At 42.9% G+C, this 24,953-nt stretch overlaps 1 protein-coding gene across 1 annotated transcript in view; it reads left to right on the top strand.

Moving 5' to 3' along the window:
* The window catches only part of LOC120062087 (X-linked interleukin-1 receptor accessory protein-like 2), a 45,118-nt gene extending 21,430 nt beyond the window's left edge, over positions 1-23,688 (top strand). Inside the window, exons 3-5 of the mRNA XM_039011895.1 lie at positions 5,316-5,456; positions 5,947-6,123; positions 22,897-23,688. Coding sequence (XP_038867823.1) covers positions 5,316-5,456; positions 5,947-6,123; positions 22,897-23,597 — 1,019 coding nt within the window. The 3' untranslated portion in view covers positions 23,598-23,688. The remainder of the gene's footprint in view (positions 1-5,315; positions 5,457-5,946; positions 6,124-22,896) is intronic.
* The last annotated feature ends 1,265 nt before the right edge of the window (positions 23,689-24,953 follow it).

Here is a 24,953-nt window from a genome sequence, read left to right as displayed (position 1 = left end):
AAGGCAAAAGTGATAACTAAGTGGCTCGGGGAACAAAACATCGATATTTTGGATCCATGGCCAGGAAACTCCCCAGACCTTAATCCCATTGAGAACTTGTGGTCAATTCTCAAGAGGCGAGTGGACAAACAAAAACCCACAAATTCTGAAAAACTCCAAGCATTGATTATGCAACAATGGGCTGCCATCAGTCAGGATGTGGCCCAGAAGTTAATTGACAGCATACCGGGGCAGATTGCAGAGGTCTTGAAAAAGAAGGGTCAACATTGAAAATATTGACTCTGCATCAACGTTATGTAATTGTCAATAAAAGCCTTTGACACTTATGAAATGCTTGTAATTATACTTCAGTATTCCATAGTAACATCTGACAAAAATATCTAAAGACACTGAAGCAGCAAACTTTGTGGAAATTAATATTCGTGTCATTCTCAAAACTTTTGGCCACAACTGTACCACCTAATAGGATTTAGTTGAATTTTGTGTATGTGTGAGTTAAGTTTTGTTTTGTCCTCTAAATTGGCTATCCCATTCAACAGTACAATGAATGTCAATGTTTGTATCGCTGTCTTTTTTAATACATTTTTTATTGGAAAATAATAAACATATTATAAAAAAAGAAAAAAGAACACAGTGGCCTCTATCATTCTTAAATGGACAAAGCTTGGAACCACCAAGACTCTTCCTAGATCTGGCCAAACTGAGCAATCAGGGGTGAAGGGCCTTGGTCAGGGAGGGGACCAAGAACCCGATGGTCACTCTGACAGAGCACTAGAGTTCCTCTGTGTAGATGGGAGAACCTTCCAGAAGGACAACCATCTCTGCAGTACTCCACCAATCAGGCCTTTACGGTAGAGTGGCCAGACGAAAGCCACACCTCAGTAAAAGGCATGATAGCCCGCTTGGAGTTTGCCAAAAGGCACGTAAAAGACTATGATAAACAAGATTCTCTGGTCTGATGAAACCATGATTGAACTCTTTGGCCTGAATGCCAAGCTGGCACCATCCCTACAGTGAAGCATGGTGGGGGCAGCATCATGCTGTGGGGATGTTTTTCAGCGGCAGGGACTGGGAGACTAGTCAGTATCGAGGGAAATATGAACGGAGCAAAGTACAGAGAGATCCTTGATGAACACCTGCTCCAGAGGGCTCAGGACCTCAGATTGGGGTGAAGGTTCACCTTCCAACAGGACAACGACCCTAAGAACACAGCCAAGACAACGCAGTAGTGGCTTCGGGACTCTGAAGTCTCTGAATGTCCTTGAGTGGCCCAGTCAGAGCCCGAACTTGAACCCAATCAAACATCTCTGGAGAGACCTGAAAATAGCTGCGCAGAGAAGCTCCCCATCCAACCTGACAAAGCTTGAGAGGATCTGCAGAGAAGAAAGGGAGAAACTCCTCAAATACAGGTGTGCCAATCTTGTAGCGTCACACCCAAGACGACTAGTCTGTAGTCGCTGGCAAAGGTGCTTAAACAAAGTACTGAGTAGAGGGTCTGAATACTTTTGTAATATTAAAATATGTAATATGATACATGATATTAATGTTTATATGATATTAAAACAATTTAATCCATTTTAGAATAAGGCTGTAACATAACAAAATATGGAAAAAGTGAAGAGGTCTAAATACTGTCCGAATGCACTGTAAGCTCATTTTACTCCAATGTTTATAAACAAAGTAAACATTAACAACCACTGTATAGCCTAAAAACGTGGTTAAAACTATTATTTTGATTTAATGGATGCATCCATAGCGTAGAGTATGGATTTGAGAGTGGTTGCATTTATCCAGCCCCTTCCCCCAGCATTTTACTGAATCTGTGGCAGGGAGTAATAGTGTAATTGAGTAAATAGCGTTATAATATGATGCAATGCTCTTGCGAGTTACATTTGTGCCATTATTTTATCTAACAACACTTCTGAAGTCTAAAACAAAATTCTTAGTATTGCAAATAAAAATAATGATATTGAAAGCAAAACATAACCCCTGTCACGGCCGTTTAAAGGAGTGGACCAAGGCGCAGCGTGATTAGAATCCTTTCTTCTATTTATTAATAGAAAGATACTTAAAAAATAAAATAAAAACTCGCCGCCGACCCCGGTCTGGGGACCCTCGCAGCGGGCCCCGGACAGGAGGGCGACTCCGGCAGCTCCGGACAGGAGGGCGACTCCGGCAGCACCGGACAGGAGGGCGACTCCGGCAGCACCGGACAGGAGGGCGACTCCGGCAGCACCGGACAGGAGGGCCTTCGTTGGAGGCTCCGGACTGACGGCCTTCGTTGGAGGCCTTGTGCCGACGGCCTTCGTTGGAGACCTCGTGCCATGGATCCTCACTGGAGGCTTCGTGCCATGGATCATCACTGGAGGCTTCGTGCCATGGATCATCACTGGAGGCTTCGTGCCATGGATCATCACTGGAGGCGTCGTGCCATGGATCGTCACTGGAGGCGTCGTGCCATGGATCGTCACTGGAGGCTTCTTGCCATGGATCATCACTGGAATAGAGAGACACACAGGAGGCCTGGCTCTGGGAGCAGGCACCGGACTCACCAGGCTGGGGAGACATGCAGGAGGCCTGGTCCTTGGCCGAGACACTGGGCCGTGGAGGCGTACCGGCGGTCTCGAGCGCAGAGCTGGCCCCACCCGTTCTGGCTGGATGCCAGCTTCCACCCGGCAAATGCGGGACGCTGGCACCGAGCACACCGGCCTGTGAATGCCCCGCCTCGACACCGTGAGCATCACCCCATAGCACGGGGCCTGACCAGTCCCATGCTCGCCATGGTAAGCACGGGGAGTTGGCTCAGGTCTCCAACCTGACTCTGCCACACTCCCCGTGTTGGGGGGGCTGCCTCTTGGGCTTCCTTGCCAGCCGTGTTCCCTCGTACTGCTGGTTCCCCTTTCCTGCGGCCTCCGCTCTCCTGGCTGCCTCCACCTGTTCCCATGGGAGTCGATCCCTTCCAGCCAGGATCTCCTCCCATGTGTAGGATCCCTTGCCGTCCAGGATGTCCTCCCCTGTCCAGTCCTCTCCTCCACGCTGCTTGGTCCTTTTTTGGTGGGTAGTTCTGTCACGGCCGTTTAAAGGAGTGGACCAAGGCGCAGCGTGATTAGAATCCATTCTTCTATTTATTAAACGAAGAACACTTTTAAAAAAACTCACAAACCGTGAAGCCAACATAGTGCTCACAGGCAACTAAACAAGGACAACTACCCACCAAACCAACATGGAAAATGGCAACCTAAATATGCTCCCCAATCAGAGACAACGATAAACAGCTGTCTCTGATTGGGAACCCATCCAGGCCACCATAAACCTACAACCCCTAGACAATACAAAATCCCCATAGATAACAAAAAACCCTAGACAAGCCAAAAAACCCTAGACTATACAAAAACTAAACAAACCACCCCTTGTCACACCCTGACCTAACCAAATAATAAAGAAAGCAAATATAACTAAAGTCAGGGCGTGACAAACCCAGAAGTATTGAGAGCAAAATATAATTATAAATGGATGCCACATTTTTTTCTTCTGTTTTATGATAATGCATTTTAATACAACTTTTCCTTCTTTCCTGGAATTTTCCCTCTCTTTGGTTGTTACCCTATGCTTTCGTTGCTTTTTTTTCCAGTTGCAAGTTATTATTAATTCCAGCAGCATAGCACTCTGCATCCCACAGCTGGTTTGCCTCTGAAGCTAAGCAGTGTCGGTCCTGGTGGGTCCCTGAATGGGAGGCCAGATGTAGCTGGAGGTGGTGAAAATAACATTTAAAAAATGTGCGGGTGTAAAAATATCCCTCGTGGGGATAGAAAAAAAATTACGATGGAAAAACACGTGAGAAATGTACATGTTTTTTTTATCTGTTTTTCTTTGCACAGGTGTAGGATCTTAATTTGATTACCCTGTTGCAGCAGAACTTTGTTGCAGCAGGAAATGTAAAACTTGTAGTGCATTTGAGGTTTAAAAGGCTTCTGAAGTTTCTAATTTCCACTTTGATATTTCAGACTTGATTTTCCCTTACAACCCATACAAAAATGTCCATTAATTATAATCCACATAATAATAATTTTCCTGCTGTAGCAAACCGTCTCAAATTAAGATCCGACATCTGTTTGCACCAACACAGTATTGTAGTAGGTCACAAAGGGCAAAAGCATTCTAATGGAATCAAAGACAATTCTTACAGTACCCATTTGACGTTACAATATCGCATGAAAGATTCATCCCAAATACCCTCCTAACCTCCCAAAGAGCTGAGTCATCATCTCAAGTTGTGCCTTAAGTGTCTCTTTTCGCAAAGAAAACAACCTTTTTCGGCCCCTCAAGCAAATATATCCATTAATGAGTAAGCAGCATAATTTTAACCTATTAACTTTAGGCTTAGAGGCATACAGTGAACTGTATAATTTAGATAGCCCTTCAAATTGAGGGAAATATGTTAACGAATAGCATGTTGGGAAGCAACAAATCTGTTGTTCTGCCGCTGAACAAGGCAGTTAACCCACTGTTCCTAGGCTGTCATTGAAAATAAGATTTTTTTCTTAACTGACTTGCCGAATTAAATAAAGTACCTATTTTGATCAACAAAATGATCAAGGATCATTGATCATTTTGTTGATCAAAATAGGTAATGTTACCATATGTACTGTATATGAAATCCATAGACCACACACGCATGCCAACCATAATCGTTCTCTTCCTAAAGGTTTTATGATGATTTCACAGATGAATGCGTTCTCACACCAACCGACCAAGTAACACAGTGATGTGTGTCAGTGACGAGTGGCCCGACAGATAGTGTAATGAATGACGGATGCAGGATGAGAAATTATGCTGCTATCATCTGGAGTGACTGCAGCTAAGATTGATGGCTCATATTTGGTGAATGGCAGCGGGGCCAACATAAAGGATTATTGCTAGTTTTGCAACCCCAGGCCCCTTTCATACACACACACACGCACACACAAACACACACACACACACACACACACACACACACACACACACACACACACACAAACAAACAGACGTTCAATAATGTGTGTGAAAGCATACAGTGAAAACACATTCCCATATCTCCCTCTTTATGCCATGTTTATGTAAATTATAGTTCCTCACAGAGCACTGGGAAATTACTAAACCCTAAAGGGCCCCAACAACTCTAAACGAAAGCTTCTGTTGACAGTGCAAAGAAAACACTCTTTAGTAGAAAGATACAGAGGAATTGTGGTGGGTAATGTTATTGTTGTGGCTGTTTAGCTGTTTCTCCTCAGTCCTTCATAACTCTCTCTGTATGTATCTATCTCCTGTACCAGACATGTACAGGCTAGAGCTGGCTGGTGGACTGGGAGCCATCCTGCTGCTACTGGGCTTCTTCACGGCCATCTACAAGTGCTACAACGTGGAGATCATGCTCTGCTACCGGAGGCACTTTGGGGGTGACGAGACAGAGGACGGTGAGTGTTTGTCACCTGGGGCTGGGCTGGGCGTGTCCTACATGGCCAGCTCTGGGCCTATACCCCTCCCCTGAGAGCCAGTGTAAGTCTCAGAGTAGGAAAAATGTCAGCGGCCCGGAGACTGTGACAGAAGCCGTTTTCTCACCGTATTAAGGATTCACCCAAGTGAAAATGATGTGCTTGAAATTCACAAGAACTACAGCCGGTGCTCTGACCCTTATTTTAGTGACACAGGCTGAATTCAGAATAAATTCCCATTCTGACCACTTATCCCATAGTTGTCTGTATCCACACTGCTTTGTTTTAGGATTTAAGTTTCACGATTTTATGACATGGTTGTCACCTTCTAGGATAGAGCCCCTTGCTTACAGTCACAATAGAGACACACTTTTGTTGGTAAACAACTATTTCATTTCATACTCACATTCATCTTGAATTCTCATTTGATAACAAAAAACAGTCTCTCTGTCTTTGGTCTCTTCACCCACAGACAACAAGGAGTATGATGCCTATCTGTCCTACACAAGAGTTGAGCTGGATTCCATGGACAGGGGCTCCAGTGAAGAGGAGCAGTTTGCTCTGGAGATCCTCCCAGATGTTCTGGAGAAACACTACGGATACAAGCTCTTCATCCCCGACCGGGACCTCATCCCCAGCAGTCACAGCAGTGAGTGATCCCCCGCTTCATCCATCCCCCATCGCTGTCCCTCATGGTAGAGCTTCTCCCTGATGCCCAGAATTCAGTTGACTGTCAAGAGGAATCTCCTCTGGCTGTCTTCCTTTTGCCATTGCTTCACATTCAGAGAAAGAAAAGCCAATCTATATGAGGTGGTGTGTGTTGTGGTGTGTTTTTGTGGGCCTGCATATCTGTCAATGCTGGATCCCCACAAGCCTTCCAGGCAGCTACTCTATTGTTTATTGGTGTTGGCATCTTACTTGAGAGTGGTGTCAAATAGTTACATGTATGGTAAAGGCAGAGAGGAAATTAAATTCAGCAACTGCAGTTGTGTTTTACCAGAGTTTTACATAAGCTTGATACATGTCAATTCACCTTGGTTTTCCTCTTTACACACAATCAAATGTGCACGCACGCAAGCTAACACACTCTTTCTCTCTCACACACACACACACACACACACTCACCAAGCCCCAACAGACACATACAGATCGGCCAAACAAACACATCCCTCCATGGATGTCATTTTGCCCTATACAAAAAAATATATACATTATGCTCCCTCCTTGCCCCCCAAATAACTTAGAAACTAATGTCCATTCCTTGCCTAATTTAACATGCAGTGCATCCAAAATAAATCCCGAACTGCTTAGGCTGGTCCAAGCCATGCTTCTATTTACTCACAGGCACACCATGGGACTCAGTAGGGTGTATTGATAGTTGGGAAATTGCTGCATAGGTAATGAATTATAGAGAAGTGTTCAGTTCACTGAGAGGCAGTCTGCCATGATTAATACCAACACATTTACAGATCAGGACAAAATAACCAAATGACAATGTGTTTAAACACCTAATTTGTTCAGAAAGAGAAAATATTGAGGAGAGAGAGAGAGGGGGGTGGAGGGGGAGAGAGCGAGAGAGAGAGAGAGAGGGAGTAACAGTTTCACTGGTACTTAATTGTATTAATTGATTTACATAATCATCAGCAAATGAAAAAAATGCGTGAGAAAAAATAAAAAGCTCTCCAGCTCAGTCCCGCTCATACAAATTGTATTATTTATGCACTGCAAATTGACCGTGAAATTGCAATGTGTTGTTGCTCTTCCATCATTAATTTTGTTCGGAACTGGCAAGAGATGAAAGGAAGAGCATTTCAAATCAAATCCACTGACATTGCCAAGGCAAGGTTAACATAATGTGTATGCCTATGTCATTACTAATTAAACATCTGTATGTCAATTAATATAATGTATGTAAACATTGTAAATATATTAATCTTTTTGACCATATTTGAACTCTATTAGCATAGAGCCTCTGTATTGCAGTCAAAATAGGCAACAACATTAATATATTCTCCAAAATCCCATATTCACCTCCTGTCTGGAGTCTGGACACCCCTGATACTGTACATACAGTGCCTCAAACATTGTTCCCCCCTGCTGCTGTCTTGGTTGGACCAGGTCTCTCTTGAAAAATTGATGTTAACTCAATGAGACTAACCTGGACAAATAAGGTTAAATAATAACATTTAAAAACATTTAAAAGTCTCTAAGAGCTTTGCACACCTGGAATGTATAATAATTCTTCAAGCTCTGTCAAGTTGCTTGTTGATCATTACTAGACAACCATTTTTAAGTCTTGCCATAGATTTTCAAGCTGATTCAAAGCTGTAACTACGCCACTCAGGAACATTCAATGTCGTCTTGGTAAGCAACTCCAGTGTATATTTGGCCTTGTGTTTTAGGTTATTGCCCTGCTAAAATGTGAATTTGGGAGACAAGCAGACTGAACCAGGTTTTCCTCTAGGATTTTACCTGTGCTTAGCTCTATTCTTTTTCTTTTAAGCCTAAAAAACTCCCTAGTCCTTGCCGATGACAAGCATACCCATAACATGATGCAGCCACCACCACGCTATGAAAAGTGGTACTCAGTGATGTGTTGTGTTGGATTTTTACAAACGTAACGCTTTGTATTCAGGACATAAGGTACATTTCTTTGCCACATTTTTTTGTGCCTGATGCCTTATTGCAAACAGTGCCTTATTGCAAACAGGATGCATGTTTTGGAATAATTGTATTCTGTACAGACTTCCCTCTTTTCACACTGTCATTTAGGTTAGTATTGTGGAGTAACTACAATGTTGTTGATCCATCCTCAGTTTTCTCCTAATTACAGCCATTAACCTGTCTGGCTCTGGCGTTCCGCTAGCGGAACTCCTCCCACATTCCACTGAAAAGGCAGAGCGCGAAATTCAAAAGATATTTTTTAGAAATATTTAACTTTCACACATTAACAAGTCCAATACAGCAAATGAAAGATACACATCTTGTGAATCCAGTCAACATGTCCGATTTTTAAAATGTTTTACAGCGAAAACACCACATATATTTATGTTAGCTCACCACCAAATACAAAAAAGGACAGACATTTTTCACAGCACAGGTAGCATGCACAAAGCCAACCTAACTAACCAAGAACCAACCAAACTAACCAAGAAACAACTTCATCAGATGACAGTCTTATAACATGTTATACAATAAATCTATGTTTTGTTCGAAAAATGTGCATATTTGAGGTATAAATCAGTTTTACATTGCAGCTACCATCACAGCTACCGTCAGAAATAGAACCGAAGCAGCCAGAGTAATTACAGACACCAACGTCAAATACCTAAATACTCATCATAAAACATTTCTGAAAAATCGATGGTGTACAGCAAATTAAAGACAAACATCTTGTGAATCCAGCCAATATTTCCGATTTTTTAAGTGTTTTACAGCGAAAACACAATATAGCATTATATTAGCTTACTACAATAGCCTACCACACTACCGCATTCATTCATCAAGGCACGTTAGCGATAGCAATAGGCACGTTAGCGATAGGGAATAAACCAGCAAAAGATGTTAATTTTCACTAACCTTCATAAACCTTCATCAGATGACAGTCCTATAACATCAGGTTATACATACGAAAATGTGCATATTTAGAGCTGAAATCAGTGGTTATACATTGTGCTAACGTAGCATCTTTTTCCCAGAATGTGCGGATATTTTTATGACACTCCAACTATTCTGAACAAATAACTATTCATAAACGTTACTAGAATATACATGTTGTATAAGAAATGATAGATACACTAGTTCTTAATGCAATCGCCGTGTTAGAATTCTAAAAATAACTTCATTACGACATCCAGCTTAGGTATAGCGAGAGAGTACCCAAAATCTGGGCGCAAACGACTAGTACAACATGTTCGACAGATATATGAAATAGCATCATAAAATGGGTCCTACTTTTGATGATCTTTCATCAGAATGTTGTACAAGGGGTCCTTTGTCGGGAACAATCGTTGTTTGGATTTAGAATGTCCTCTTCTCCAGTCAATTAGCACGGAAAGCTAGCAAAGTGGCGCTAAGCTCTCCTTCCTGAACAAAGGCACACAACGCAACACGCCTAACGTCCCGAATAAATTTCAATAATCTAATAAAACTATATTGAAAAAACATACTTTACGATGATATTGTCACATGTATCAAATAAAATCAAAGCCGGAGATATTAGTCGTCCATAACGACAGCTTATCAGAAGGCAAATCCAGGTCCCTTCACGCGCTCTCCAGAAAACAGGAAACTGGTGACACATCATGCCGAGAGCTATTATTCGACCCCAGATCAAGTTACACACTCCATTTCTTCTCTCACTGCCTGTCGACATCTAGTGGAAGACGTATGAAGTGCATGTATACTGATATATATGAAGCCCATTAATAGGCAGGCCCTAGAACAGTGCATCGATTTCAGATTTTCCACTTCCTGTCAGGAAGTTTGCTGCAAAAGGAGTTCTGTTTTACTCACAGATATAATTCAAACGGTTTTAGAAACTAGAGAGTGTTTTCTATCCAATAGTAATAATAATATGCATATTGTACGAGCAAGAATTGAGTACGAGGCCGTTTAAATTGGGCACGATTTTCCCCCAAAGTGAAAACAGCGCCCTCTGTCCTCAACAGGTTTTAAACTCTGGAACTGTTTTAAAGTCACCATTGGCCTCATGGCGAAATCCCTGAGCGGTTTCTTTGTTCTCCGATAACTGAGCTTGGAAGGACACCTCGATCATTGTCGTGACTGGGTGTATTGATGCACCATCCAAAGTGTAATTAATAACTTTACCATGCTCAAAGGGATATTCAATGTCTGCTTTTATACCCATCTACCAATAGGTGCCCTTCTTTGTGAGCCATTGGAAAACCTCCCTGGTCTTTGTGGTTGAATCTGTATTTGAAATTCACAGCTTAACTGAAGAACCTTAAAGATAATTGTATGTGTGGGGTACAGAGATGAGGTAGTCATTCAAAAATCATGTTAAACACTATTATTGCACATAGTAAGTCCATGCAACTTATTATGTGACTTTTATGTGTGAAACAAATCTTTACTCCTGAACATATTTAGGCTTGCCATAACGAAGGGGTTGAATACTTATTGACACAAGACATTTCAGCTTTTCATTTGTATTTCATTTGTAAAAATGTCTAAAAACTTAATTCCACTCTGACATTATGGGTTGTTGTGTGTAGGCCAGTGACACAAAATCTCAATTTAATCCATTTTAAATTCAGGCTTTAACACAACAAAATGTGGAAAAAGTCCAAGGGTGTGAATACTTTCTGAAGGCTCTGTAAATACAGTATGTACCCCCGATATTTACATTTGAAGTCGGAAGTGTACATAGACCTTTACCAAATACATTTAAATTCAGTTTTTCACAATTCCTGACATTTAATCCTAGTAAAAATGAGCTGTCTTAGGTTAGTTAGGATCACCACTTTATTTTAAGAATGTTATTTTATTTCAACTTTATTTAACCAGGTAAGCTAGTTGAGAACAAGTTCTCATTTACAACTGCGACCTGGCCAAGATAAAGCAAAACAGTGCGACAGAAACAACAACACAGTTACACATGGAATAAACAAGCGTACAGTCAATAACACAATATTTAAAAAAAAGAAAGTCTATATACAGTGTGTGCAAATGGCATGAGGAGGTATGGCAATAAATAGGCCATAGTAGCAAAGTAATTACAATTTAGCAGATTGTCACGTTTGTCGTAATGTGGAAGAGAGGAGGACCAAGGCGCAGCGTGATACGAATACATTCTTCTATTTAATAATAAACGAAAAACACTTGACAAACTTACAAAACAACAAACGAACGTGACGCTATATATAAAACAGTGCAGACACAAGCAACTAACATATAGACAATAACCCACAACCCACAATACAAAACAGGCTACCTAAATATGGTTCCCAATCAGAGAAAACGCAAAACACCTGTCTCTGATTGAGAACCATATCAGGCCAAACACATAGAAATAGACAAACCAGACATACAACATAGAATGCCCACTCAGATCACACCCTGACAAAAAAAAACATAAAACACACAAAGCAAACTATGGTCAGGGCGTGACACAGATTAACACTGGAGTGATAAATGAGCAGATGATGATGAGCAGATGATGGTGTGTACGTAGTGATACTGGTGTGCAAAAGAGCAGCAAAGTAAATAAAAACAATATGGGGATGAGGTAGGTAGATTGGGTGGGCTATTTACAGATGAACTATGTACAGCTGCAGCGATCGGTTAGCTGCTCAGATAGCTGATGTTTAAAGTTAGTGAGGGAAATGTAAGTCTCCAGCTTCAGAAATTTTTGCAATTCGTTCCAGTCACTGGCAGCAGAGAACTGGAAGGAAAGGCGGCCAAAGGCGGTGTTGGCTTTGGGGATGACCAGTGAGTTATACCTGCTGGAGCGCGTGCTACTGGTGGGTGTTGTTATCGTGACCAGTAAGCTGAGATAAGGCGGAGCTTTACCTAGCATAGACTTATAGATGACCTGGAGCCAGTGGGGCTGGCAACGAATATGTAGCGAGGGCCAGCCGGCTAGAGCATACAGGTCGCAGTGATTGGTGGTATAAGGCGCTTTGGTAACAAAACGGATGGCACTGTGATAGACTGCATCCAATTTGCTGAGTAGAGTATTGGAAGCTATTTTGTAGATGACATCGCCGAAGTCGAGGATCGGTAGGATAGTCAGTTTTACTAGGGTAAGTTTGCGGCGTGAGTGAAGGAGTCTTTGTTGCGAAATAGAAAGCCGATTCTTGATTTGATTTTGGATTGGAGATGTTTGATATGAGTCTGGAAGGAGAGTTTACAGTCTAGCCAGACACCTAGGTATTTGTAGTTGTCCACGTATTCTAGGTCAGAACCGTCCAGAGTAGTGATGCTAGTCGGGCGGGCGGGTGCGGGCAGCGAACAGTTGAAAAGCATCCATTTGGTTTAACTAGCGTTTAAGAGCAGTTGGAGGCCACAGAAGGAGTGTTGTATGGCATTGTAGCTCGTTTGGAGGTTAGTTAACACAGTGTCCAAAGAAGGGCCAGATGTATACAGAATGGTGTCGTCTGCGTAGAGGTGGATCAGGGAATCACCCGCAGCAAGAGCGACATCGTTGATATATACAGAGAAAGAGTCGGCCCGAGAATTGAACCCTGTGGTACCCCCATAGAGACTGCCAGAGGTCCGGACAACAGGCCCTCCGATTTGACACACTGAACTCTGTCTGTGAAGTAGTTGGTGAACCAGGCGAGGCAGTCATTTGAGAAACCAAGGCTATTGAGTCTGCCGATAAGAATACGGTGATTGACAGAGTCGAAAGCCTTGGCCAGGTCTATGAAGACCCTGCACAGTACTGTCTTTTATCGATGGCGGTTATGTTATCGTTTAGTACCTTGAGCGTGGCTGAGGTGCACCCGTGACCAGCTCAGAAACCGGATTGCACAGCGGAGAAGGTACGGTGGGATTCGAAATGGTCAGTGATCTGTTTATTAACTTGGTTTTCAAAGACTTTAGAAAGGCAGGGCAGGATGGATATAGGTCTGTAACAGATTGGGTCTAGAGTGTCACCCCCTTTGAAGAGGGGGATGACCGCGGCAGCTTTCCAATCTTTAGTGATCTTCGACGAAACGAAAGAGAGGTTGAACAGACTGGTAATAGGGGTTGCAAAAATAGCGGCGGATAATTTTAGAAAGAGAGGGTCCAGATTGTCTATCCCAGCTGATTTGTACGGGTCCAGGTTTTGCAGCTCTTTCAGAACATCTGCGATTTGGATTTGGGTGAAGGAGAAGCTGGGGAGGCTCGGGCAAGTAGCTGCGAGGGGTGCAGAGCTGTTGGCCGGGGTTGGGGTAGCCAGGAGGAAAGCATCGGTGGTGACCGTGTCGCCTAGCCTCAGTGCAGTGGGCAGCTGGGAGGAGGTGCTCTTGTTCTCCATGGACTTGACAGTATCCCAAAACGTTTTGGAGTTAGAGCTACAGGGTGCACATTTCTGTTTGAAAAAGCTAGCCTTTGCTTGTCAGAATAATAGTAGAGAGAATAATTTATTTCAGATTTTATTTCTTTCATCACATTCCCAGTGGGGCAGAAGAAATACACTCAATTAGTATTTGGTAGTATTGCCTTTAAATTGTTGAACTTGGGTCAAACGTTTCGGGTAGCCTTCCACAAGCTTCCCACAATAAGTTGGGTGATTTTTGGCCCATTCCTCCTGACAGAGCTGGTGTAACTGAGTCAGGTTTGCAGATCTCCTTGTTCACACACGCTTTTTCAGTTCTGCCCACAAATTCTCTATTCTCTATGACTTTGTTGTCCTTAAGCCATTTTGCCACAACTTTGGAAGTATGCTTGGGGTCATTGTCCATTTCGAAGACCCATTTGCGACCAAGCTTTAACTTCCTGACTGATGTCTTGAGATGTTGCTTTAATATATCCACATAATTTTCCTGCCTCATGATGCCATCTATTTTGTGAAGTGCACCAGTCCCTCTTGCATCAAAGCACCCCCAGAACATGATGCTGCCACCCCCGTGCTTCACGGTTGGGATGGTGTTCTTCGGCTTGCAAGCCTCCCCCTTTTTCCTCCAAACATAACGATGGTCATTATGGCCAAATAGTTATCTTTTTCTTTCATCAGACCAGAGGACATTTCTCCAGAGGACAGTTGCAAACCGTAGTCTGGCTTTTTATGGCAGTTTTGGAGCAGTGGCTTCTTCCTTGCTGAGCGGCCTTTCAGGTTATGTGGATATAGGACTCGTTTTACTGTGGATATAGATACTTTTCTACCTGTTTCCTCCAGCATCTTCACAAGGTCCTTTGCTGTTGTTCTGGGATTGATTTGCACTTTTCGCACCAAAGTGCGTTCATCTCTAGGAGACAGAACCCGTCTCCTTCCTGAGCGGTATGGCGGCTGCATGGTCCCATGGTGTTTATACTCGCGTACTATTGTTTGTACAGATGAACGTGGTACCTTCAGGCATTTGAAAATTGCTCCCAAGGAAGAACCAGACTTGTGGAGGTCTACAAATTTTTTTCTGAGGTATTGGCTGATTTCTTTTGATTTTCCCATGATGTCAAGCAAAGAGGCACTGAGTTTGAAGGTAGGCCTTGAAATACATCCACAGGTACACCTCCAATTGACTCAACTTATGTCATTTAGCCTAACAGAAGCTTCTAAAGACCATGACATAATTTTCTGGAATTTTCCAAGCTGTTTAAAGGCACAGTCAACTTAGTGTATGTAAACTTCTGACCCGCTGGAATTGTGATACAGTGAATTATAAGTAAAATAATCTGTCTGTAAACAATTGTAGGAAAAATTACTTGTGTCATGCACAAAGTAGATGTCCTAACCGACTTGCCAAAACTATAGTTTGTTAACAAGACATTTGTGGAGTGGTTTAAAAACAAGTTTTAATGACTCTAACCTAAGTGTATGTAAACTTCCGACTTCAACTTTATATATATATATATATATATACACATAGTTGAATCTGTTAGGTATTTGTCCAAACACCACAACAGTAGATCAATACCCATACTCGATGAGACTTGGGGCCCTGCGGTAACAACAACACATAGCAAATGGTTGAGCTTCTTCCTTGGTTCCCTGCTACCCTACTACGCTACTACTCTACTACCCTGCTCCCCCCACCAAGTGTATACTTTATCATGTTTATCATGATCCATACTGTCCACTACTGCTGTACGCACCTTTTCTATTCATATACTGTCCATACTGTCCATACTGTCTATACATTAGGTATTATTGCTCTGTTGGAGCTGGAAACTTAATCATTTTGCTCCACCTGCAATAACATATGCAAAATACTGTATGTGTGCGCAACCAATAACATTTTATTTTATTTAAATTGATTTAGCTGCTTATCATTGGCCTCATTATTTCTCCAGTCAAGTTCCAAGTAAGGAGAAAGGATCTCATTTGTGTGCTCACTGTGCTCAGGCAGAGGACTGTTTTCAGTCTGCTGCTAATACCTCCATATTGAAACCTCCACATGCTATCTTTCATCATAAGCCTGGAATATCATGATAGATATTCTCAAACTCCTATAGCCCTGGTGGCTGATAGTTTTGAACAAGGTCCCCCACACAGTTGTGGTCCCCCACACTGCTGAGGTCCCCCACACTGCTGAGATCCCCCACACAGTTGTGGTCCTCCACACAGTTGTGGTCCCCCACACCGCTGAGGTCCCCGACATGGCTGAGGTCCCCCACACCGCTGAGGTCTTTTCATATGTTAAGTCACATTGATTAAGCTGCAGGTGCATAAGGAGTGATCATTCAAATGCAAATTGGTTCTGAGTAATATTTCGTTAGAATGGATCAGACTTAACTCCCTCTTTAGACTACATTGTGTGCTGCCAGAGGGGAAGTTTGGTCGTTTTCTTTTATAGCCTTCTATTTTCAGGGGGTTTATTCTTAAATACCTACTGCATTAAGCACAGTGTGGACACTATGCTGAGTAAATGAACACTATGCTGAGTAACAGATGAGATCTCTGTTATAATGCTATCTAATGTGATTAGGCTTTATATTGACTTTCAGTCAATTGATTTAGCTACTAGGCTAATTATTACAGTAAAGGTCTACTCTGAGCATGTGCAGTAGGAGGTGGAGGTGGGGCACGATTTGTGTGGTGACACTGGTGCCTGTGGTGGTGCTTGGTGTCAGGAAAGGGAGCTGAAAGGCTGTGTGGGTTGGGGGTGTGGTGGTGGAGCAGTATGTGTAGTGTTGGGGTGGGAGGTGGAGGAGGGCCGATGTGTGATGTGACACATGCAGGTGTAAAATACAGGGCCCCTGCAGAGGAAGGCAGGACACTGCGGACAGTGATGTGACACTGCGGATACCATTTACCTCTTTACACCTCTCTCTTTCTCTCTCTCTCTCAAATAAATTCAAGGAGCTTTATTCGCATGGGAAACACATGTTTACATTGCCAAAGCAAGTGAAATGGATAAAAAAAGTTCAATAAACAATAAAAAGTGAAAAGTGAACAGTAAATATTACACTCACACAAGTTCCAAAAGAATAAAGACATTTCAAATGTCATATTATGTCTATGTACAGTGTTGTAGCGATGTGCAAATAGTTAAAGTACAAAAGGGAAAATAAATAAACATAAATATGGGTTGTATTTCCAATTGTGTTTGTACTTCACTGGTTGCCCTTTTCTTGTGGCAACAGGTCACAAATCTTGCTGCTGTGATTGCACACTGTTATTTCACCCAGTAGATATGGGAGTTTATCAAAATTGGATTTGTTTTTGAATTCTTTGTGGGTTTATGTAATCTGAGAGAAATAAGTGTCTCTAATGTGGTCAAATATTTGGCAGGAGGTTAGAAAGGGCAGCTCAGTTTCCACATCATTTTGTGGGCAGTATGCACATGGCCTGTCTTTCTCAATAGCAAGGCTATTCTCACTGAGTCTTTACATAGTCAAAGCTTTCCTTCATTTTGGTTCAGTCACAGTGGTCCCCTCTCTGTTTAGGGCCAAATAGCATTCAGAACAACATATGTTTACCTTGTCAGCTCGGGGATTCAATCCAGCAACCTTTCGGTTACTGACCCAACACTATAACCACTAGGCTACCTGCGGTTTGGAAATCACTTCATTTTAAGTGGATGTAGAATTTAACGTCTCTTTTCTGGATTTTGATAATTAGTGGGTATCGGCCTAATTCTGCTCTTCATGCATTATTTGGTGTTTTATGTTGTACTAGGAGGATATTTTAGCAGAATTCTGCATGCAGTGTTTGTCCCATTTTGTGAATTCTTGGTTGGTGAGTGGACCCCAGACCTCACAACCGTAAAGGGCAATGGGTTCTAGAACTGATTTAAGTATTTTTAGCCAGTTCCCCAAAACATTATTTAACAGGTAAGTTGACTGAGAACACATTCTCATTTACAGCAACAACCTGGGGAATAGTTACAGGAGAGAGGAGGGGGATGAATGAGCCAATTGTAAATTTGGGATGATTAGGTGGCCATGATGGTCAGATTGGGAATTTAGCCAGGACATTAGGGTTAACACCCCTACTCTTACAATAAGTGCCATGGGATCTTTAGTGACCACAGTGAGTCAGAACACCCATTTAACATCCCATCTGAAAGACAGCAACCCACACAAGTCTCCAATCACTGCCCTGGGTCATTGGGATATTTTTTTAGACCAGAGGAAAGGGTGCCTCCTACTGGCCCTCCACACCACTTCCAGCAGCATCTGGTCTCCCATCCAGGGATTGACCAGGACCAATCCTGCTTGGCTTCAGAAGCAAGCCAGCAGTGGGATGCAGGGTGGTATGCTGCTGGCTAATTGGTAGGTCAAATCTTATGTTCTTTTTGATGGCATATAAGGCCCTTCTTGCCTTGTCTCTCAGATCGTTCACAGCTTTGTGGAAGTTACCTGTGGCGCTGATGTTTAGGCCGAGGTATGTATCGTTTTTGTGTGCTTAGGGCAACTGTGTCTTGATGGAATTTGTATTTGTGATCCTGGCAACTGGACCTTTTTTGGTCTGACAGAATCTTTGCAGAAGATCTAGGTGCTGTTGTAGGCCATCCTTGGCTGGTGACAGAAGCACCAGATCATCAGCAGACAGTAGATATTTGACTTCAGATTCTAGTAGGGTGAGGCTGGGTGCTGCAGACTGTTTTAGTGCCCTCACCAATTCGTTGATATATATGTTGAAGAGGGTGAGGCTTAAGCTGCATCCCTGTCTCACCCCACGGCCCGTGTAAAGAACTTTGTGTGTTTTTTGCCAATTTTAACCACACACTTGTTGTTTGTGTACATGGATTTTATAATGTCGTATGTTTTTCCCCAACACCAATTTCCATCCATTTGTATAGCAGACCCTCATGCCAAATTGAGTCAAAAGCTGTTTTGAAGTCAACAAAGCATAAGAAGACTTTGCCTTTGTTTTGGTTTGTTTGTTTGTTTGTCAATTAGGGTGTGCAGGGTGAATACGTGGTCTGTCGTACGGTAATTTGGTAGAAAGCCAATTTGATATTTGCTCAGTACATTGTTTTCACTGAGGAAATGTACAAGTCTGCTGTTAATGATAATGCAGAGGATTTTCCCAGGGTTGCTGTTGACGCATATCCCACGGTAGTTATTGGGGTCAAATTTGTCTCCACTTTTGTGGATTGGTGTTATCAGTCCTTGGTTTCAAGAATTTGGGGAAGATGCCAGAGCTGAGGATGATGTTAAAGAGTTTAAGTATAGGCAATTGGAATTTGTGGTCTGTATATTTTATAATTTCATGTAGGATACTATCAACACCACAGGCCTTTTGGGTTGGAGGGTTTGTATTTTGTCCTGAAGTTCATTCAATCTAATAGGAGAATCTAGTGGGTTCTGGTAGTCTTTAATAGCTGATTCTAAGATTTGTAATTGTATATTGTTTTGTTCTTTGTTATAGAGCCAAAAAGATTGGAGAATTGGTTTATCCACACATCTCCATTTTGGATAAATAACTCTTTGTGTGGTTGTTTGTTTAGTGTGTTCCAATTTTCCCTGAAGTGGTTAGATTCTATGGATTCTTCAATTACATTGAGCTGATTTCTGACATGCTGTTCCTTCTTTTTCCATAGTGTATTTCTGTATTGTTTTGGTGTTTCACCATAGTGAATGCATAGACTCAGATTTTCTGTGTCTCTATGTTTTTGGTGGGATAGGTTTCTCAATATCTTTCTTAGGTTTTTACATTCTTCATCAAACCGTTTGATAGGGAAGCTGAAAGGTCAAATACACTGATTAAATTTGTTTTTGCCTAATTGTTTTTTGGTAGGTTTCTACGCTACTTTCCTTCCATCCATAGCATTTCTTAATATTGTGCAGTTCTTTTGGCTTTGATGCCTTATGATTGAGTATTGCTCTGTTCGGGTAGACTGTGATTTTGCTGTGATCTGATAAGGGTGTTAGTGGGCTGACTGTGAACACTCTGAGAGACTCTGGGTTGAGGTCAGTGATAAAGTAATCTACAGTACCTCTGCCAAGGGATGAGCTGTAGGTGTACTACTATAGGAGTCTCCTCAAAGCCTACCATTGACTATGTGCAGACCTAGCATGCTACAGAGCTGCAGGAGTTGTTTTGTCTTAGTTGTGCCTAGCGGGGCATATGGGGAAGAGAATGCTGTCACCTCTAGGTAGGTGTTTGTTTGTTTGTGCTGAGAGTGTCAGGTTCTTGTCCAGTTCTGGCATTTAGGTCGCCACAGACTTGTACATGTCCCTGGGCCTGGAAATGGTTGATTTCCCCCTCTCACAATTGGCCCAGCGTCATCCGGGTTAGGGTTTGGCCGGGGTAGGCCGTCATTGTAAATACACATTTGTTCTTAACTGACTTGCCTAGTTAAATAAAGGTTAAATAAAAAATAAATATAGGTAGCACACATGAGGACATTTTTCTCTGTTGAGATAATGTCCTTATTAATTTCTAGCCAGCGATCCAGAAAATGTTCCTGTTTTGACTAATTTAACAGAGTGGTCAGGTCTGTTCTATACCAAATTAGCATACCCCCTGAGTCTCTTCCCTGTTTCACACCTGGTAGTTTGGTGGATGGGACTACAGGTTCTCTGTAACCTAGAGGGCAACCGGTGGGTCCGTCTCCTCTATACCATGTTTCTTGTAGGATGACAATGTCCGTATTTCCAATGTATTTGGTAAAGTCTTGGTTCCTGCTCTTTAGGCCAAAGGCAGATGACCTCAGACCTTGTATATTCCAGGATGAGATAGTAAAAGTGTTGTGTTCCATAGTGTCTACAGTTGTTTTTGTGTGGTTTAGGCCCGGACCATTACAGTAGTTGTGAGCATCTGATACATACCTCTTAGGTCGCAGGATGGGGGGGGGGGGGGGGGGGGGGGGTCTCGCTGGTCTGGGCGGGTGTCTGTTGCTCCTTTGTGAGGTGCTGGGACTACGGTTGAGGTTGACGTCCTCCAGGGTCCTGGCAAAAGTTGGGATTGCTGCCTTGTAGAGGTGGACCTGGTCGTAAATGCTGTTGGTGCAGGGTGAAGTTGTGTGCCAGGTATACATTAGGTTTTGAGGCACAGTCTGGCAAAATTCTTGCATTCACCCGCTGTATGGTGGCAGGGTGAAAGTATTTTCCTGGTAGCAGGGTGGAAAAAACCACTTGTGTGTTGGGGAAAGTGGAAGAAGCTTTTTAAATCACTCCCTTGAGTGCTGTTGCCACCCTTTCCTGCTGGACCCTCAGGTCATTTGTGCCCATGTGCATTATGATGTGGCTGGGGGATCCTAGTCTGTCCTCTGACAACAGCTCCAGGGCATGCCTAGTGTTTGGTCACCAGAGTTTAGCCAGTTTGTGTTTGGGAAAAAGTATTTGCCATTTGAGTCAATGAGGAGCACAATCTGTGGGTTTTGTGTGTCCTCGGTGGATGTGGGGGGTTTGTCAGGAGGGCTATTGGGGGAGCTGACAGGAGGGCCTCTCAGGAGAGGGTGGGGTCTGTTGGGTTGGTGGGTCCTGTGTTGTCTGTCCCATTGTGGTGTTGAGGTTGTGGTCCGGGTCCGTGTCTGAGGTAGGCTGTTCTGCTTGCTTGTCTGAGGGAGTGTCCTGCTCTCTGTCACACCTCAGCTTTCTGACCTCGTACTTCAGTGCCATGTGTGCCTCTTTAAGTTCTCTCACCTCAGTCCGTAGAGCAGCCAGCTCTCTCAGACAGCCGTCCATCTCCAACTTCTGCCCTCCGGGTTTTGTTGGGAGGGTGTTGTTGTGCTGGTCTGTTTTGTGGGCTTGTGAGCTTGACTATCCTCGTCTGCAGGATAGTTTGAAGTGGTGTGATCAGACTCACTCAGGATGGGGGAGTCGTCACAGAGAGAGAGAGCATTTCCTGCTGTGCTCTCTCTTTGATCCCATTAAAGCCCTGCTGGAACTGCATGAGGATTCCCTGCACCATTACTGTCCCAGACTTGTACATGTTGACAGAGGTTGTTTCGATTTCCTCAATGTCTAGTATTCTGAGATTCCACCCTGGGCCAATACCCTCTCTCATGACATAGGGGTAGTGTGCTCTTATAGCACTGTGCCGTGCCATGCCAGGGGATGGTCTGTGTGGAAAATTAAGTTGCTTACGTTCCCCTCTTTATAGAAGTCAGCAAATCGTGTCTCTGGATTGTTATTGGTGCTTCAAAGGCCTCTGCATTGGGGTGGGGGGGAGGCAGTGAAACTCTCCTGCCATTGTTAGGCTCAAGAGGTTTCACACATCTGACTTCACACTAATTGAAGGTGTCACCAGGTCTGTTCGGTCCTAGCAGCCTGGTAGCTTAGTAGCCTTATTTACTTAGCTTTTATATAACACAATTACCTAGAGATTATTGTCTTTTACTTTTTGGCTGCAGAAGTAGCTTCAGACTGAATATTACTCACTCAGTTTTGTGTTGGATGGTATTTCCAGGTTCCGCTATGTTTCTTCTGCAGGTTTTGGTTTGTTAGAAGTTTTTTCTTGATAGTCCTTGATAGCAATAGTCCATTAACTTGATTTTGGACAAAATTACCTGTTTAGGTATGGAATTGTGATGTTGAGGTTAGTATCCTGCATAAGTCCTTGCGAAAAAAATTCAAGTTTATCTACAATTATCCAACTATAATTCTATCTTTTTTGCAAAAGAACTCAGGAGCTCTCTCTCTCCCTCTCTCCTTTCTCTCTCTCTCTGTCTCTCGCTCTGTCTCTCTCGCTCTGTCTCTCTCTCTCTGTCTCTCTCTCTCTGTCTCTCTGTCTCTCTATCTCTCGCTGTGCTTTATGACTCATAAACAGCCTTTATTTACCACTCTCTCTCTCTGCTTGTGGTTTTCAACAGGCTAATGAGATCACTATGGAAAAGTGCTCGCCCACAGGTTTAGGATTAATCAGTCAGTATAATGAGAAGGCTATATATTGAATAAAGTGATGTATGTGTTTGGTGTTGTCGTGATACTGTCAGTTTGGCGGTTGAGTGGGAGTAGTGATAGGGTATGTAATGTGACAGATCAGAGTGTTGGTGACTGCTGGGTTTTGTCATGTCTCTGGGTGTTGCTTTAGACCTGCAGCTGGATGCTTTAGACCTGCAGCTTGATGCTGCTCTTATCTCAATTCTAAATGGTCAAATATGAATGGTTTGTTACACACTATTCATTGACATGCTCTCTCTCTCTCTTTTCTCTTTTTACCTTTTTCTTTCTCTCGTCCATCTGTCTGTCTCTTGCGCACTCTTTCTCTCTCTATCTCTCTTCCCCCTTTCTCTCTCTCTCGCTCTCTCTCTCTCTCACGCTCTCTTTCTCTCCCCCCCTCTCTCTGTATCTTTTTCTCCCCCCTCTCTCGCTCCCCCCTCTGTTTCGCTCTCTCTCTGTATCTCTCTCTTTCCTCTAGTCTACATTGAGGACCTGGCGCGGAGCGTGGAGCAGAGCAGACGGCTCATCATCGTGTTGACTCCTGAGTTCGTGGCCAAGCGTGGCTGGAGCATCTTCCAGCTGGAGACTCGGCTCCACAGCATGCTGGTGACCGGGGAGATCAAGGTGATTATGATCGAGTGTGCCAACCTCAAGAGCGTCATCAACTACCAGGAAGTGGAGGCCCTGAAGCACACCATCAAAGTGCTCTCCATCATCAAGTGGAGGGGCCCCAAGAGCAATGAGCTAAAGTCTATGTTCTGGAAGCAGGTGATATACGAGATGCCGGTGAAGAGGAAAGAGATGCTGTCTCGCCGGCAGGTGCTAGACTCCAGGGAGCAGGGTCTGTTCGGCGACCTGCAGACGGTCTCCACCATCGCCATGACGACCACATCTGCCTCGATGGTGCCCGCCCACCACGCCGAGATTCCAGACTTTAACCAAACCAGCCACCCTCAGATGAGACACTACTGCACCCGTAGCTACGAGTATAAGATGCCCGCCTCCCCCGTGCAGATAGCCACCTTGAGTAACCGTCACATATACTGCAATATCCCCATGACGCTGCTCAACGGACAGGTGACTCAGAACAACACGATGGGAAAGAGCAAGCAGGAGATCCACTTGAACAGCACTTTCGTCCCTCTATCTGGGGGGGAACACACAAGTGATATCTGGTAAACAGATATCCAGCTTGATGCCACATCTCTTATGTCTTTGTCTTTTATCTGCATGAAGATTCATTTAGACAAAACACTGATCAAAAACCATTCTGCACACAATCATTTCTCGCTGACTATTTTCATTAGCGGTTAAATGTTTTCTGGGTTTTTCTTTTTTCGTTCAGTCTTTAAAGAAATCAAGGACAAAAGGAGTTGCTCCAGTCATCATTTTCTTACTTGAAAAATGTCTCCTTTTTTGAGATGAGTAATAAATGAAAAAACCTTGTTTTTAATGTTCAAGGTATTGTTATTATGTACAGTTTTCATATCTTCTATAGACATTCATGATGATTCCTTTAAGATTTTAATGGTGTGAGTATGTGAGTGAATCCAAATTTTAAGATTCTGACCTGTGATTTTTCATGGGAAAGGGGAACGTTTCTCATTGCAGCACAATTCTGTAAAGATGGACTGAACACATTCTCTGTGAGCTTTAAAAATGTTACAGTATATTTAAGCAAATCAATAATGTTTGAATTTCCACAAGCTATTGTCATTGTTTGAGGCCAATTAAATATGAATATTTGAATTGTTTAATGCAGTATTTGTTTGAGTTGTAGTCTGTGACTAGTTGCTGTCTCTTGAGTTCTGCCTGTTACTTTGCTTATTTTAGTTGTACAAAACAAGAAGCCTTTTTCTCTGCTGAATTCCTCCCCTGCTTCACCTGCCTTCCTTCCTCTGTCGGCCATATTGTTTTCAGATGGCTATTGAGTTGTCTTTTTGAGGATGAGCGGCTCTCCAAATGGTACAGATGGACTCGGTGGTGCTTTTGGAACCGATGGTAGTTTTGACTGAATGTATTGTAGAAATTAAAGGGAACTGGAATCACCTGAGAGATATTTGCATTTGTATCTATTTTATTTTATTGATTTCATTTGCTAAATGAGAAGAGAATAGTCTTATAGAATCATCCTCTTTTCAGTTGCTCTGCTATTTCTATCTTAGAAAATTAATCCTATTTGTCTGCAATGATTTGTAATATAGCAGCCTCTATCTGTCTCATTGAGTTATAGAGGAATGATCAGCCTCTAATCTGTCTCATTGAGTTATAGAGGAATGATCAGCCTCTAACCTGTTTCATTGAGTTATAGAGGAATGATCAGCCTCTAACCTGTCTCATTGAGTTATAGAGGAATGATCAGCCTCTAACCTGTCTCATTGAGTTATAGAGGAATGATCAGCCTCTAACCTGTCTCATTGAGTTATAGAGGAATGATCAGCCTCTAATCTGTCTCATTGAGTTATAGAGGAATGATCAGCCTCTAACCTGTCTCATTGAGTTATAGAGGAATGATCAGCCTCTAACCTGTCTCAT

The sequence above is a fragment of the Salvelinus namaycush genome, chromosome 17 (genome assembly GCF_016432855.1).
Source record: "Salvelinus namaycush isolate Seneca chromosome 17, SaNama_1.0, whole genome shotgun sequence".
NCBI classification, from domain to species: domain Eukaryota; kingdom Metazoa; phylum Chordata; class Actinopteri; order Salmoniformes; family Salmonidae; genus Salvelinus; species Salvelinus namaycush.
Note: the sequence above shows the minus strand (reverse complement) of the source record. Positions and strands in the feature narration are given on the sequence as shown.